The 18,143-nt window shown below is 40.9% G+C and overlaps 1 protein-coding gene across 1 annotated transcript; it reads left to right on the top strand.

Moving 5' to 3' along the window:
- The first annotated feature begins 936 nt into the window (after positions 1–936).
- prkacab (protein kinase, cAMP-dependent, catalytic, alpha, genome duplicate b) lies at positions 937–14,940 on the top strand. Its single transcript, XM_017456897.3, has 10 exons — positions 937–2,024; positions 4,684–4,745; positions 5,609–5,737; positions 6,125–6,223; positions 6,322–6,404; positions 7,026–7,152; positions 10,121–10,216; positions 10,591–10,713; positions 10,834–10,998; positions 11,431–14,940. Exons 1-10 carry the CDS (start codon positions 1,979–1,981, stop codon positions 11,554–11,556), a joined length of 1,056 nt encoding a protein of 351 aa, XP_017312386.1. The 5' UTR covers positions 937–1,978; the 3' UTR covers positions 11,557–14,940.
- The last annotated feature ends 3,203 nt before the right edge of the window (positions 14,941–18,143 follow it).

Below are 18,143 nucleotides of genomic sequence, written 5' to 3'. Positions count from 1 at the left end.
TTCATCCTCTCCACCTTTTCATGTTTTGTCTTTGTGATGCAACCTGCTTAGAGGGTGTAAACCGGTGCCAGACCGCTATGTCCATTTAAACGCTTACAGAGCGTTACACTCAATCTCAATACTGTGGCACTTCTCAAAAACTCGCTCCTTCTGAGATATGAGCTACGATTGACGATCTGATGTATGAAAGATAGAGTGAGATACTTTTCATTATGGCAGAATGCAATTCGGTTTTGGAAAACTTTTTAAAAGTTGAAAAATTGTTAGTTTTGAAGACGGGTGGGCCACACCTCCTGCACTGAGAGTGATGGGCACAGAGGTGACATTTTGTTTTGGAACAAAGTTGTGGGTGGAAACAGGAAGTCTGCGTGGGGTTTTGTTTGTTTGTTTATTGAGTTATTGTTTGGGAATTATATCCAATCAAACGGAACGTGCAGTACATACAGCATCTCCGATCATCCAACTGTAAAGATCTCACCGGTGAACTAATCTCCCATGCAGAGACCACACCTCCTTGATTAATTTAAATCAGTACTGTGATTAGTTATTTATCACATCAGGTTGATTAATGTTTATACAGGCTAGTGCTTATATTGTTAATTACTTCTCTCACCGTGGCAGTTTATTTCACATTCTGTTTTATTTAAAAGTGTATGTAAAGCGGCTTTTCGTCAATTCTTTGATAGATACCATGCTTTTGGACACTACAATCTGCATCTCTGTTTAAATGTAATTGAAATATGTAATGTTTATTTTCTACTGCTGAGTTTTGAAGAATAACAGACTTCTGTCATTTTAATGGCGATAGACTAAAGCTTCTATTTTCACAGAACACTCTGTCCTTTATATCCACACTATACAACCAAAAGTATATTTTGTCTTTGTCCTATTTTGGTCACCAGATGTTGCAACAGAAATTGCCCTTTCTAGGGACAATAAAGATGTGCTGAACTGAACATAAAAGTATGTGCACCCCCGACAATCACATCCATATGTGCTTGTTGAGCGTCCCGTTCCAGATTTATTCCTGTTTTGTTGTTATAATGCACTCCACTCTTCTGGGAAGGCTTTCCACGAGATATTGGATCGTGGCTGTGGGAATTTGTGTTCACAAGAGCGTTAGTGTGGTCAGGCGCTGATGTTGGGATGTCGATGAGGTTCCAGTTCATCCCAGAGGTGTTCAGTGTGGTTGGGGCACTCGAGTTCTTCCATCCTTAACACACCACGTCTTCATGGAGCTCGCTTTGTGCACAGGGCCATCGTCATGCTGGAACAGTGTTTCAGGTTCCATTGAAGGGAAACTGTATGTACAACTGTGTGCTTCCAACTTTGTGGTAACAGTTGGAACGGTACACACCACATACTGGTGTGATGGTCAGGGGGTGCACATACTTTTGGCCATGTAGATTTTCTCAACTAGAAATAATGGAAACGTGTATAATAGATTCTAGAGGAGGCGGGATCTGTCAGTCAGAGAGCTGGCCAATGGTATCGCTCCAATCACCGTTGCGCCCAGGTTTGTGCCCAATCACAGCGCTCTTTCCACCTGCCTGTCACTGTGAAACGCAGCCAATAGCCTGCGCCGAGAGGCGGGACATGGAAGCGGACCGGTCGCCTGGTTGCATCCTTCCGTGATGCTGCTGTTTCTGCTCTGGCGTATTTTTCATGACCCATTTTAATTCCGGAGTTTTCGGAGAGCCCCAGATAGGGACGGGATCGACGTTTTATCTGCGGAAGAGCCGTAAACAGGGCGGAAATCGGGCCGAAGGACGGCGCTGAGGGGCCGGCGGGGCCCGGGCTCGCTCCGGCCTGATGCGGATGGATGGTGCGCCGCGGCCCTGTAACCTCACTTAACGCTGTCGCGCGCCTTTAAACCCGGATTTCATCATCCGTGTGGATCCGTTTCAAACAATCCGTCTCCAAATCCGGACTGTTGGAGAGAAAATCAAGCCGGTGACCAGCGCTTGGTCTCCCAGTCATGGGCAACACGCCGGCCGCCAGGAGGGGAAACGAGATGGAAAGCGGTGCGTCTTCATCCATCCCTCTGTAGCGCTCTCTCTCTCTCTCTCTCGCTCTCTCCCTCTCACCCTTCATCCCTCTGTATCTCTCTCCTTTCTTCTCTCTGTATATCTCTCTCTTCTTCCCTCTGTATCTCTCTCTCTTCATCCCTCTGTATCTCTCTCCCATCATCCCTCTGTATCTCTCTCCCATCATCCCTCTGTATCTCTCTTCATCCCTCTGTATCTCTCTCCCTTCATCCCTCTGTATCTCTCTTCATCCCTCTGTATCTCTCTCCCATCATCCCTCTGTATCTCTCTTCATCCCTCTGTATCTCTCTCTCTTCATCCCTCTGTAGCTCTCTCTTCATCCCTCTGTATCTCTCTCCCTTCATCCCTCTGTATCTCTCCCTTCATCCCTCTGTTTCTCTCTCCCTTCTTCCCTCTGTATCTCTCTCTTTTCATCCCTCTGTATCTCTCTCCTTTCATCCCTCTGTATCTCTCTCCCAATGAGATTCACAGTTTTTATTGCTTATAACAGCATTAAGGCTTAGATATTTGATTACTATTCGGTTGTAGAAATTTCATGTATAAAAATAGATAATTCAAGAGTGAAAAAAAATGGAAATTCCAGTTTTTAATAGAAATTGGGTAATTGGAGTTAAAAAAAAAAAGGAAATTCCAGTTTTAATGAGCAAACCAGGTAGGACGGATTTCAGGTCAAGAAAATCTATTTGCGTCTTGGAAATTCAGGACAGAAAATTTCAAGCAGCTGAAAGTTTACCACCTTGTACTCATTTGCATATGCGCATTTACAGCAGTGGGAATTTCAGATTTTCCTGCGCTTATGAAAATGGAGGAAGTCAAAATTCAGGTTAAAATATACAGCAACGCGTACATGAGCAAGTCATCCTGACCGATCCCAGACACTTGAGAATAGCAGTTCTCTGTATGAGGATGAATCGTGCCATCAACACAATACATACAACAAATTCATTTGGGAATCATTTTTAACCAAACAATACGATCTTTAAATATATATATTTTTTAAAAAGTCAGCTTCCCCAAGCAGTGTGTTTACATGCACACTGATTACATTTACATGGACAGATGGACAGTAGTAATCTAATTATTGATCTTATTCTGAATAAGACAGTATTCTGATTAAGGTGGTTACATGAGTTGCTTTTAGAATACTCCTTTCATGTTCCTGTTTTACGTGTTCTAGAACATAGATGGATTAACGTCACACGTCATTACGTCCCTGCGCCACGCCGTCCGACATTCCCTCCAGAATTTCACGTATCAACATACAGTTCGTCTTCGTTAAGGAACCGTATACAGTTTTTGGTGTTTCATTTTTTATTTTACGAAAGCTTCAAGTGCAGGTAATTACTTGTCATGCTGTTCATGCTAATAGATGACTGTTTGAAGCCGTGGGCTGCGTCCCAAACTGCATACTTACATACTTATATAGTAGCTGAGATACATGTATTTCTCCCACTATATAGGAGGTAAGTACGCGGTTTGGGACGCAGCCGTGCTCTCTTGTTTGTCGTAAAACGGTTGAGTGCTGCCATGTGTGTACGTGTCCTGTCGCACAATGCGGTGAAAACTCTCACACGACGTTAATAGTGTGATTAAGATGTGTACACGTCTGTAACACACGTCGATAATGCGACTAAAACAGGAGTACTCCACACGTCTTAATTCGTTTTGTGTTTACTTCGAGTATGACTTTAATCGGATCAAGGTCGTCAATAATCGCTGTTTACATGCTAGTTTCTTCATCAGAGTATCGTCTTAATCGGGTTAATATCAGATTATTGTTGTCCATGTAAACATACTGATTGATAATCTGATCAAGAATCGATTCATGAAATTATCAATTTATCGCAGCATAATAAAATATCTTGGCTCAATATACACAGGATACTTGGTGCATCATTATATATATATATATATATATATATATATATATATATATATATATATATATATATATATATATATATATATGAGTTATATATTTTACTGCTTACATGTGGAAAAAGAACTGTAATGACCAAAAATTGTAACAATAAATACTTGCAAGTAAATATTGATGTGACTCAAGAGAGACTCGTAACAGCCAAAAATACACGATGGATTCAAAATGAAAACTGTGTGGCACTTATCAATGCTAACATCTCACTAGTGGAAAGTGAACTAGCTTCACTACATGTAGAGATACTTTTAAATGCAGTTGAGGTTTGCTGAAAGCAGATGTTTTTAGCACGTGTAAGTGTGTTGAAAGATTTCGGGGCGTGGCTGTGAGGATTTGTGTTCATTCAGCTACAAGAGCGTTAGTGAGGTTGAGGTCAGGCGCTGATGTTGGGATGTCAACAAGGCTCCAGTTCCAGTTCATCTCAAAAAGTGTTCAGTGGGGTTGAGTTATCGAGTTCTTCCACCTTAATGCACAGGATCATCGTCATGCTGGAACAGGTTTGGGTCTCTTAGTTCCAGTGAAGGGAAACTGTAATGCTGGAGCGTACATACAAGACCTCCTATGCAATTTTGTGCTTCAGACCATGTGTCAGCAGTTTGGGGAAGAAACTCGTATGGGTCTGTCTGACAGGGCTGGGTGCACATACTTTTGGTCTTATAGTGTATGTTTGTGACGCTGTTTTATGTGATTCCTCCATAGTTAAAGAATTCTTGGCCCTCGCCAGGGAAGACTTCCTCAGGAAATGGGAGAATCCTGCTCAGGTAAGATGGAGTGGTGGGGGATGTGACCCCAAGTTCTTTACTCACACAGCTTCAGTTCCCATCCATGTTTGTGCTGCGTTCATCGAAACTCAAGTTACGTCACTTTCGCACTACAGAGCAGGGACAAAAACATGGACGCCTCAACGATAGCGATACGAGACGCCTCCTTAAAACAGCGCACTCTGTCCCCAGTGTTTATAGATTTAACCGACTACTGATCGATTCATTGATCAAAGCAAATATGACTATAATCTCATGTACGAGTAGAGAAGCGATGGTTTATTTATTTATTTATGGTTTATTTACTGTTGATATGACGTCATGCTATACGAGGGGTTCAGGAATTTTCAGTTTTGAAAGAAATGCACTTTATATGACAGCAGTGCATCCATCAGGCACTTCTTCTCTTTTTTTCACCACACACACACACACACACTCCTACTTATCATCTGTCTGCAGCATGCATCTTTCATGGTCACTAGGTTTAACATACATTGTTTGCTCTGCCTGCACTTTTATATGTTTTAAATGTGTATGTGTATGTATGTATATATGGAGACGCTGCTGCTGGTTTATTTACTAGTTAGATTACTCCTGTGATTATGGCTATATGAAAAGGGAAGGAAGAAAGGAAAGAAGAACGCTGTACAGTAGCAGGCGTTACGAGGGCGAGGAGCTTGCATGTTATAATGCAGCTAATTATTTTTTAAAAATTATTAGTATAGCAGTAATGGCAGAAATACCTATCGTACCTATCGTACAACTACATATTGTGTTTTGAGTGTCTACATTATTTGGCATTATATGTATTGGCGTGGGTGTTTTTTTGGTGTGTGTGTGTGTGTGTGTGTGTGTTCGTTCAGAATACAGCATCTCTGGACCAGTTTGATTTGCTGAAGACTCTGGGAACAGGCTCGTTTGGCCGCGTGATGCTCGTCAGGCACCGGGAGAACGGCCAGCACTACGCCATGAAAATCCTCAACAAGCAGAAGGTACGACGCTTAAACGTGCCCTTGATATTTACGCTGTGCAGCCAATCAGAACGTTTCCTCAAGCCTGGTTTAGAGATAGTCATTTTATTTTTCTTAGATCAGCTGCTCCAAAAAAAATAATAAACGACAACAGGTAAAGGGAAAGTAGAACCTGCACGTTTTACGCTCATCAGGGAATCCAGATCGTACAAATATGCAAATTAGAAACAAAGTCCCCACCCCCACTCCTTGCATTAAAAGGTGTTCCGTGGCCTGTATTTGCATATATGAACCTGATTGGCTTATATAGTTTATGATGCAGTAAAGCTCACCAGTTACATGTCTGTCTGTCTTTCTGTCTCTCTCTTTCGCTCTCTCTCTTTCTCTGTCTCTCTCTCTCTCTCGCAGGTGGTGAAGTTGAAGCAGATTGAACACACTCTGAATGAGAAACGCATCCTGCAGGCAGTCAGTTTTCCTTTCCTAGTACAACTTGAGTACTCCTTTAAGGTGTGTGTGTGTTCTCTACTGTTATAAAGAGAATCTAATGTGAATGGGTAATGTATCCAATATGATGTTATAAATTGTGTGTGTGTGTGTGTGTGTAGGATAACACTAATCTGTATATGGTGATGGAGTATGTTCAGGGAGGAGAGATGTTTTCACACCTGCGAAGGATTGGCAGGTTCAGGTGAGACACACACTTCTGACTTTTTTTCACACGTCAGTAAACGAAACGTTTTTATGATGTTCAGTTTTGGGAGTTTTTAAGTGAAAAGTCGGACGCTGTTATGTTTTTATCAAACTTCAATGAACCGAGTGGCAGTCATTATATCGGGACATGATGTTATTTTGTCTCCCCCTTGCGGTAATACCAGGGATTGTCAAATTTTACTCTTGGTGTATTCGTAGTTAATAAACTCATTAGTAGTTATGTGTAAATGTAGTGTAACATGACGGGATTTTACACAATCTGCAATACGCCTGCATTTTTCTTAGAGCTTAATTTCTAAGTTTTCCAGGAAGTGATATCATTCAGGTAAATCAGGTTGAAAAGTAATTTTGATAAACAAGCAGCTGACAGCAAACACTTTCATTTTCAAGCTTTTTTTTATTATTATTATTATTATTCAGACAGTCAATGGAAAATAGCCATTTTTAAAAAGACTGCAAAAGTGCAAAATTTTGCATCCATGATGAATGAAACAAGTTACCTCTCTCTGTATCTCTTTCTTTCTCTCTCTCTCTCTCTCTCTCTCTCTCACACACACACACACATTTTGTCTTTCTCTCTCCCTTTCTGTTTATACAGTGAACCTCATGCTCGGTTTTATGCATCTCAGATAGTTCTGACGTTTGAGTATCTTCACGCTCTGGATCTCATCTACAGAGATCTGAAACCAGAAAACCTCCTCATCGACCAGCAGGGATACATACAGGTCTCTCTCTCTGTGTGTGTCTCTCTCTCTCTCTCTCTCTAAATGTTAAATGGCAAATGGCGCACTTATTTAGCGCTTTTATCCACTTTACACTGTGTCTCATTCACCCACAAACATTCGCACACTAGTGGTAGCAGAGCTGCCATGCAACGCGCTAACTTGCCATCGGGAGCAACTCGGGGGTCAGTGTCTTACCCAAGGACACTTCAGTATGTGGAGTCACGTGGGCCGGGAATTGAACCACCAACCCTATGATTAGTGGACAACCCGCTCTACCACCTGATCCACAGCCGCCCTGTGTGTGTGTGTGTGTGTGTGTGTGTGTCTGTCTCTCTCTCTCTCTCTCTCTCTCTCTCTCTCTCTCTCTCTCTCTCTCTCTCTCTCTCTCTCTCTCTCTCTCTCTCTCTCTCTCTCTGTGTGTGTCTGTGTCTGTCTGTCTCTGTCTCTCTCGCTCTATCACACACACACACACACACACACACACACACTTTAATCTTATTTAGTGGCACTAAAATCGCTGATCAGTGAATTCTGACAGTTATTGGCGATTTTCCTTTTTCAGCCAATCAGATCACAGGAATTACATTAACTGAAAGTCCAACACTCATCCTCTGAGCTTTGTCTTCTTGCAGCAGTGCGCTTCGTGCTGTCACACTGTATAATCGCTGCCATTTTGAGAACCAAACAGTTGACTGACTGTATCAGCGATACTGAGTCTGTGCTTTGTTTTCATTTGTACTGATAATCCAGTTCTCTACCACATGTCACTGCATACAGTACATCTACGATAAGCAGCAGATCCTCCCTGTCACACTGACGCGTAGCTATGTTAGCTAGCTAGCTACATTATGGGACAACTGGGAAAAGTTAATGACTTAGTTGGTACTGACTTACGACGGGATCTTTTACCCACCCAGACATGAACAGTCGCTTGGGTTCTGTGTTCTTTAAATTCTTTTGAGGTTCTAAAGAACAGGGAGAAGGGTCTGTAGGATAAATATAAATGTCAGAAAAATACAAATTTGGTAAGTTTTCTGCCGGTTTAAGTGGACTTAGGAGTTCGGGGGGGAAAGTACACAAAGATCAAATCTTTATCGAAAGTTAATCGGCTCTGTCCAAGTAACTTTATTATTCCAGTGAGTAATTTTAGTCATTTTTCACCTCTAGATTTGGTCCCAAATATGGTGACTGGAACAATAAATAAGTATAAGTAAGTAAGTCACGTGACTGAAACGCGAGAACATGAGAGTGCGTGATGAGAGTCTGGTCATAATTGAACCGAACTTTGCTGCCCTCTACTGTCCGCACAGAGCACTGCGGCATACTGCAACAACATTTCACTTCATTATTCTCTAATAAATAAGAACAATGCGCTAAGGACGAGGCGAAGGAAAATTTAAAAAGAAAAAACTTTACCCCTGATAAAATCAATGTAACGCACGCCCTCGAGTGGCTAATTGCTTTTATCAAAGGACAAAATGTTTTATTTTCTCATTATTTAATAATATTTGCTATGAATAACCCTCGTAAATGTAGTGTGCGTTAACAGTAAGCTATGCACAGAACAATGGCTTAAGTGTAACGGTTTTATTATGTGTTTAAAAACCCGGCGCGTAACGCTCAATTCAGTTGTGGTGATGCGGTCACAGGATTTTAGATCAGATTTTAGAAAACATACGATCCATTTTGTAAAAAAAAAAAAAAAAAAAAAAAAGATAAACATTGACACTGGGAGCGTCTCGGTCAGCTCCCTAGTTCAGTAGTCAGGGCACTGATCGGTGAGTCGGCCATTTTAAGGGCTGTCTCAATCGCAAAATCCATTCCAGTGCTTGCTCCCTAAAGAAATCCCACAATGCACCACAAAAACCAGGGAGCATCGATGCACACTCTCTTCTCTTACTGCAAATGACATCATGTTTTCTGAAGCCTCCCAGCTCGAGAAAAAAAAAATCGTCTACAGACCATGACCATGACAGAAACGTGCGGGATTAAGCGAAAGAATTTATATGACATATAATGTCCGAAAGATATCGGTTCTGCCTGCTGTTGATAAATGCCCGTGGTGATGTTTTACAACGCGAGTACGAAGTCATGTCAACAGAAATTGAGCCATCAATGTCTCAAAGCATAGCGAGCCAGGTTCTTTACAACTGCCCCAACTCATCTACACCATATACTGACTCACCACCTAGGGATCTGATCGAGACGCACCCCCTGGGTAGGTTTTCTCTGATTGAACGTTATGTAACTGCACCTGTTTGCTAAACTGTTTCAGTGGATGTGCGCGTCATTGAAAAGCTTTTAGCAAAAGGTTTCATGATGAATTACCGTTAAAGCAACACAATATATAACATGAATGTGTGTGTGTGTGTGTGTGTGCAGTATGTTCCACCGATTACCGAAGCTTTAATATTGAACTCCATGTCGCGTCTGTCAGTGACCCAGCCATAGGACAGGCTACGTGGCGGTGTTTCCCAATCACACATTCATCTTTATTTACACATCCTAGGTTTATAAGTCAGGATAAATTAGCGGCAAATGTTCAGGCGCCATTTTAAATCATTTTGGGAACTTTATAAAAGGGAAAAAAACACAAGAAATTAACAAATAAAGCTAGCTAACGTTAGAGAAAGTGAACAACTGGAGCTAGCTAGCTAACAGTAGACAAAATGAACAAAATTAGCTAGTTGGTGTTAGACAAACCCAACAATGCTAGCTTGTTAATATTAGATCATATGAACAAAAAGGTAGATAGACTGTGTTAGAGAAACATTAGACTTGTTTACTTCTGATGCTGTGAGCGGCCATGTTGATTTGATGTCACGATGTAAACGGGAAAGGAAGCCATGGTTGAGAACGCTACCCCAAGTTGACGAGTAGAAGTTTCAAGATAAGGGGGTGTTTTCTGGTTTAAGCTGAAGCTTGATGCTCAGTGTAGTGATTATCGTGTGTGTGTGTGTTTGTGCAGGTGACAGACTTTGGCTTTGCAAAGCGTGTTAAAGGTCGCACATGGACGCTGTGTGGTACGCCCGAGTATCTGGCTCCGGAGATCATCCTGAGTAAAGTAAGTCTCAGCGCTGTTTTTTTTTTTTTTTTTTAAATAAGGTGCAATGCAGGAAAGTGACAAGAAGACTAACCTTATCCTGTCATGTACAACCTTTCACTAAATGTGTACAGAGATGTTAATAAATAAATAAATAAATAAAGCTTGGCAGAAAGTAGCTGAGATGCTTGAGGACAGTTAGCTTTAGAAGTTTCAGTATATACTGTATGGCTACTACTGTTTCTCATCTGAATTTTTTTTAAAGTGCCGGACACCCAGACGAGACAACGGTAGCGCTGACAGAAGACAATCTACAGTCAGCACGAGCGACTTGTCTGCTAGCGTGAAAATAGTGTTATTCTTTCGCACACACTCTCCCGTGTGTCCTCTCTTAGGGTTATAATAAAGCGGTAGACTGGTGGGCTCTGGGTGTGCTGGTGTACGAGATGGCAGCCGGGTATCCTCCGTTCTTCGCAGATCAGCCGATCCACATCTACGAGAAGATCGTCTCAGGAAAGGTGGCGAGCAACACACACGAATAATTGAATCATGTATGTAAATGCAACTTTGTAAACACTGTATGTAACTCTGTGTGTGTGTGTGTGTGTGTGTGTGTGTGTCTCTGCACGCATGTGCAGGTGCGCTTTCCCTCACACTTCAGCTCAGATTTGAAGGAGCTCCTGCGCAACCTGCTGCAGGTCGACCTCACCAAGCGCTACGGCAACCTGAAGAACGGCGTCAACGACATCAAGGGCCACAAGTGGTTCTCTACCACTGACTGGATCGCCATCTACCAGAGGAGGGTAAGACACACACACATACACACACGACACACTCTTTTGGCATCATAAAAACTGCAGATTGAAAATAAATATATTGTTTGGTGGTGAAAGAGGCCACGCCTCCTGCACTGAGACTGAGATATAGAGGCCACACCTCCTTCATTGACACTGAGATACAGAGGCCACACCTCCTTCACAGAATGAAATACAGAGGCCACACCTCCTTCACCGAGACATGGAGGCCACACCTACTTCACACCTGTTTTACTGAGAATGAGATACAGAGGCCACAACCCCTTCACTGAGACACAGAGGCCACACCTCCTTCACACTTCCTTCACTGAGGATGATACAGAGCCCACACCTCCTTCACTGAGACTAACACAGAGGCCACGCCTCCCTCAATGAGACTGACAAAGACAATGTTGAAATCTGTGTGTGTTTGTGTTGTAGGTGGAGGCTCCATTTATCCCCAAGTGCAGGGGTCCAGGGGACACCAGCAACTTCGACGACTATGAGGAAGAGGAGATCCGAGTGTCCCTCACCGAGAAGTGCGGAAAAGAGTTCGCCGAGTTCTAGCACGTCTGAGTGAGATGAGCGAGCAAGAATTAGCATGATGGATGTTTTTTTTTTTCCTGTGTGTAGAATCAGCGCAAGCAGCTAAAAGGAGTACAGCGACGAGCCGGAAGGACAGACACCGTTGCCTTCGCCATCCCGCTTCCTCGTCCACGTTCATCACGTTTATTCTTAATCATTTATTTCTGTCTCCATGCGGTTCGTCACGGCGACAGGGACACGTTCGACGAGTCCTCACCTCAGGAGCGCTCGACTCCGCCCGGCATCTCCGCCACAGACTGTTGCACAATAAGTGACACGTTTTGATGCTTGTTTCTTTTAGGCCTGTGTGTTGCTGTACTGTTTTAATGCATTGAAAGGATGACGGTGAGAAAAAGCCATGATTCTATAATGTTTATAGTATCGAGTATAGAGCTTATTACGATATTATTATTATTATTATTATTATTATTATCATTCCCTGGATCTGCCTGCGTCTCGACATGCCGCACTGATCAGTCTCTGAAGTGTCACGTATGAAAAACGTGCCATCAGATCAGAGCTCATTGACAGAGCTTGGTGGTTGTTTAGTCGGATTAACGGTTCTGACACGTCTGTTGAAGTCCAGGAGCGTGTGCACTCTGCGCCCTTTAACATGTGGAGAGGTGACGGAGAAAAGGACCTGACATGACACTTTCATTTACACCTTTGATGTTGTTATTTTCCCTGAAGGGATTTGCGTTTTGTTTTTGGTTTTTTTGTTCGTGAACAGCTGTTTCAGCGCTGCTGGATTTTTTCAGGACGTTAAAATCAGTTTCCAGTTTCGATTCTTCGGCTCTGTAACCCGATTCTATAAACCGCGTGTAAATCCGATACGCCGTATTGCTCAGAAAACGAACGAAAGCGTTTTATTTGTACGTACTACGAGTTGTGAAACTCACCAACGTAGTCCATTTCTGCTGTATTCGCATCACAAAGACACATTCGTGCTGTTTTAGGCTGCTCCCACACTTTATTTTAAAAAATGTATTAAAAAAAAAAAACGCATCACAATTCAAAAACCAAATGGAACACAAATCACCGGATCATGGCTCGGTATCGGTATCATGTACAGTTGGAAATACAATGGTATCTGAATGAGCAAAAATACAGGAAAGTAACTGGCCAGAGCGTCTTTCGTGCTGATATGAATAAGCGAATCACGTAATACGCACACGTTCTTAGCAGTCCTAGCTAATGGTGGCTAACTAGCCTAGCGTGCTCTCTAGATTAGATTTTCTTTATTATCAGTAATGCAGACGGAATACAGATCGGTGTGAATCTGGAGATGAGGACGTCGTTTGCCTTTACTGTAGCTTTGAAGGCAAAAATTCAAGAGAATCTCTTCATATTCCTTAAACTGGTCCCCTGATCGGTCTCGCATTGGGCGCTTGATGTCACAAAAAAATACCAAAGGCAGCTCTTTTTTCTTTTCTTTTTTTTTTCTTTTTTTTTTTTTTAAGAGTCTTTGAATTCTGCCTGCCTTTTGACGGATTCCATATAAAACATGCACTGACGCATTGAGATGAAAGAGTGTGAAAGCAGCCTAATTGATTTACTTATTAAGCAATATTTTGAAAGGAATTGTGTAACGCTGCAGGCTATCAACGTTCAAAAAAGAAAACGGTGAATGGCAATCAGATCAGTGTCACCAATCACAGCTCAGGTGAGCTCGTGTATGAAGAATTAGCTCTGTCCTCGACTTGGTCCTCGTCTTAGCTTGATGAACCCGTTAGTCCTCACCATCGCGGATTGACTGGTAACTGGAGTCTCAGTGGCAATTTGCTATGAAAATTCAATTGTGCTGTTTGTGCCTTTTAGAAGAAACTTTTGTGCTATTTTACGTCTTCACTTTAAGCAGTAGCACGTTTGTTTTGAAGCTGCAGTGTCACTCTTCAGTATTTTGGTGCAACTGGAGTGTCGTGTTGACGGTTTGGTGAACGGTGTGACTCGGTTTTTTTTTTTAAAGTTCTGCATAACAAATTGAGAAATCACAGAGCACAGACGTCTCGACGCTAGCACAACGCTAACGAGTGTTAACGGACGAGGCTGTTCCGTCGCGAAAGGGACTTTGTTGTTGTTGTTGTTGCGCCGAGCGACGTTGCGGGTCATCGTTTGTAATGGAAAACCACACACTGGAACGGTAAACTTTGTTCGCTTTCTAAAGGTGTTTTTACATGGAAACTTTTAAGGGTTCGTTTTTAACCAGGTAACCTGCTAGTTTTAAGCAGGGTTTAGAAACGGCTCAAACGCAGCACAAACAGATTGCTCATTTATTTGTTTTCTCTTAATATACTAAACTGCTGTAGTGAGGGGTAAAAATAACAAAAAACAAAACAAAAACAAAAGCATGACTGACTTGAAGATCCACAGAACCAATTATCCTCAGGTTATCCACACTAACCCAACAGCATCCCGCTCGGGTCTGTCTGCAGATCACAGAGCACCGCAGGTGTATGGTTTCATGGTGTATTTATGGAAATTTGGGTATCGGTGATTTTTTATGTGAGCAACACTGAGCGGGCCATAGCGGTGAAAGTGGGCGTGTCTAATAAAAAGCCGTCAAAAATCCATTTTTCTTGGTCTGCTAGATAACGAACTAACCTGACTGGATTTCCGACAGGAATTTTACACCGTATTCATAAACGTTCATAGAACATCTGAGAGAACCTTTGAATGAAATCATTTCAGCTAATTTCTTTTATTCTGCACGCCACTCGTATGGGTTTAATGACACGCCCAGCGGTCTGCAGACAGATCTTCCTCCGTGAGCAGGAATGTGTGGCAGGTGAAATGAGCTGTAGATTAGAAGAGAAAGGTCTTGATGGTGCGCTTAGTATTTGTTGTGTTATTTACATTCAGGGGCCCAAGCGAAGCCATTTGACTTGCATTTGAATGATTGTGAGAGGACAAGTCCAATGTCATGCCAAAATGAACAATCTTTCTACAGTTTCATTTTGAACCCTGACTCTCCTGAGCCCGAGCCCGCTGGCTTGCATCTTTCTTCCCTTTTTTTAAGACTTCATGAACCATTTCCTTAGGTAAAGTCTGTTCTTCCTCGGCAGACGGGTAAAGTGAAACTGGCTTCTTTCGGGTGTCCAGGATTTTGTAATACTCAAGTCTGTTAACTCTCCAGGTTCCACAGCGTCATTTACCGACTGAAGACACGGCGGAGTGCTCTGGTGACATTTTGCACCACAAGAATCATTCCAATAAAGTTTTACTTGTGTAAATACATTTGTGATGCCTTTTAATTTGTTTTCATAGAAGGACCTATAAGGTGAGTTCATATAGATTGGGACAGTTTATTTATTTTTTTTATTTCCACCTTGTCGGAGCTGTCTTCCCATTAATAAATAACTTTTTTTTTTTTTTAAACCAAACAAAAAAAAATCCTCAACACGTGACACATTTCTGAAATTCTAAACGTGATGGTTATCTACATGTGAATGAGAAATGTTTATATTAATGTTTATATTTGATATAAGAATGGCGTAGCCGTTTTATCAGAACCTACTGTACTGATAACCATTTTTCCAATCGGTCTGGTCATTTCGGACACATTTTCATTGGTTTGCGCCTTTACTTTCTCGCTCAATGACATGTTTAAAAACTTTTTTTTTTGTAGCAAACTTATTCATGGCATTAATTCATCACTTGACCATCACACTCATATTTGGTTCTTCCTAAAAATGTCGCCACAAAGTTGGACGCACACAATTGTATCAAATGTCTTTGTACACTGTATCATTACAACTTCCTTTCACTGGAACTAAGATACTCAAACCTGTTCCAGCACGACAATGCCCCTGAGTACAAAGCGAGCGTGTGGTGTTAAGGTTGGAGTTTTAGGGTAAATTTATAACGATGGGTTTGAGTCTCAGTCTTCATTTTTACGGGGGTAGGTAGGTACAATGCTGTGAAAAAGTATTGATTCAAGTCCTGATTTTTTTTTTCTTTTTTGTATTTCTGTTTTTGTGTATATCTTATACAAACCTGTTTCAAACAAAATCTAAGATAAAGCAAATGCAACTGGAGTAATCACAAAATATGGTTTTTAAATGATAATGTTATCTATTGAAGCAATAAAATTATCCAATACTATCTGGGCCTGTGTGAAAATGTATTCTACTAATTCCCCAAATCTATCAAACTGCATTCATAGTGGGGTTTTGTGTGCAGAACATTTCAGGCTTGAGACTTCTCTTTTTTTTTCTCTAGCTTGAATATCTGTGGTGGGGACACTAACCTGAAATTTTCACAGACATAAGTAGTCTGTAGTAGCATTCTGCTGTAAAAAAAAATAAAATAAAAAATAAAAAAAAATAAGGAGATTCCACTGGTTACAGAGCTAGTAGAAATCTATGGAAAAGCCTACTTGATTTATGCATTTTGAGAATTTAATGAAATGTAATATAACCATAACAAATAATAAAAACAAATAAATAAATTATATATATATATATATATATATATATATATATATATATATATATATATATATATACACACATGTAATGTGCTCTAGAAATCAGTTTTTGTTCCAAGGACCTAGACCCATCCTGAGCCGAGATAATGAGGTTTTCCGTATAACCAAAATTTGTTGTGTGCCATGACACAAAGTTGGCCGTTGTAGTTAAACCAAGTAAAATAATTCTTTTTTTAATTTGGTGGTTTTGCAGTGCTGATACATGGAGGTAATTGGAAAACCAAAAACAGTCAAGCGACCTGCATTGGTCCACTTGAATTGGAATGACCAATAAGATAAAGATTTAAACTCGTAACCTTTTAAAAGCACACGAGGCAGAGCTGCAGGTGAAACACTGAGAGCACATGTAGAGTTGAACTCGTGAGCGGAAGAGCATTTAGGGGAGTTATTTTTAAAAATAATTTTAACATTAGTTTCTTAGTGTAGCTATTTTATGTTTCATAAAGTTTATTAAAGAAGTTTTCATCCCATCCCATCACCGTATCCCATCTGTGAAACATGGTGGTGTTGTTTTGCTGCATTTGGGACAGGATGACTTGCAGTCATTGATGGAAAATGAATTCTGAAGTATACCAGTGAACACTAAAGGAAAATGTCAGAACATCTGTCCATGAACTGAATCTGAAGAGAAAGTGGGTCATAAACACGAATCGTTCTACTAAAGAACGGTTAAAGAAGAATAAAGTGAATGTTTTGGAACGTCTGAGTCAAAGTCCTGACCTTAATCCAGTAGAAATGTTGTGGAAGAACCTGAAGCGAGCAGTTCATGTGAGGAAACCCACCAACATCCCAGAGTTGAATCTGTTCTGTACTGAGGAACAGGTGAAAATTCCTCCGAGCCGATGTGCAGGACCGATCAACACTTACCCCAAACATTTATCTGCAGTTATTACTGCACAAGGGACTCACACCACATACTGAAAGCAAAGGTTCACATACTTTTACCTCTCACAGATATGTCATATTGGATCATTTTCCTCAATAAATATATGACCAAGTGTAATATTTTTGTCTTATTTGTTTGATTGGGTTCTCTTTATCTCCATTTAGGACTGTGAAAACCTGATGATGTTTTAGGTCATATTTGTGCAGAAATAAAGAAAATCCTAAAGAGAAAATCCTAAAATCTTTAAAGCACCACTGTATTTCTCATTAAGGATTTTCTTCACATGTACATTTGGTTTCGTATGGTAGTATTACCTCATTATCTTTATAAGCTTCAGTCTCGACACATTTCACAATCATTGTCCTAAATGAGGGAATACAGTGTGTACATGGAACTTTCCAAAGTCTCGCAAAAATAGTAAGCGTCTTTATTTTAGAGATGGTTTTTCAATACATAAACCTATTTTTTTATGTAAGTAACAAGAATACAAGAATGTTGTTGTTGTGAAATAATCAACAATGGGGTGGTGTGATGGAGTTACTGAGTTAAAGCTATTAACCTTGAAGGTGAGCATTTTCCTATAATGGCATGTGCTTGATTCCTCTTATACCTCATAAATTTGCTAAAATTATATATTTTTATTTATTAATTGAGCAACATGCTGTATTTTTTATTTGTTTATGGTTACATTATAGTCAAGGGTGGAGTAGCAGCAGTAGCACTAATAACCTGTTTCTAAAATAAATCACAAACAAAGGAATATTTTCTGTACAGAACTTTCAAAGCCACAGTAAACATGTTAAACAATAAAAATAAAAAATAAAAAGATTGTTGTTTTGTCTGAATTTGGTGTTGTCGCTAATGTCTCACTGCGCTACACTCACTAAACACACACACACAGTTGTTTATAACAAATTATATATGCCTTTTGCACTGTTTTGTCACTGGCATCCTGCCACATTTGTGTCTTTGCAAGTACCGTTCAGCCATAACATTAAAACCACTTGACTAATATTGTGTAGGTCCCTCTCGTGCCACCAAAACAGCTCTGACTGTCGAGGCATGGAGTCCAGAAGACCTCTGAAGGGGTCAGCATGGGCACTCTGACCGGACTGCAGCTACGCAAGTCCATACACAGCAAGCTGTGACGCTCTGTGTGTTCTGACTCCTTTCTATCAGAGCCAGCATGAACTTTTT

The sequence above is a fragment of the Ictalurus punctatus genome, chromosome 26 (genome assembly GCF_001660625.3).
Source record: "Ictalurus punctatus breed USDA103 chromosome 26, Coco_2.0, whole genome shotgun sequence".
NCBI classification, from domain to species: domain Eukaryota; kingdom Metazoa; phylum Chordata; class Actinopteri; order Siluriformes; family Ictaluridae; genus Ictalurus; species Ictalurus punctatus.
The sequence above is the reverse complement of the archived record's forward strand: the minus strand, read 5'-3'. Positions and strand labels throughout refer to the sequence as shown.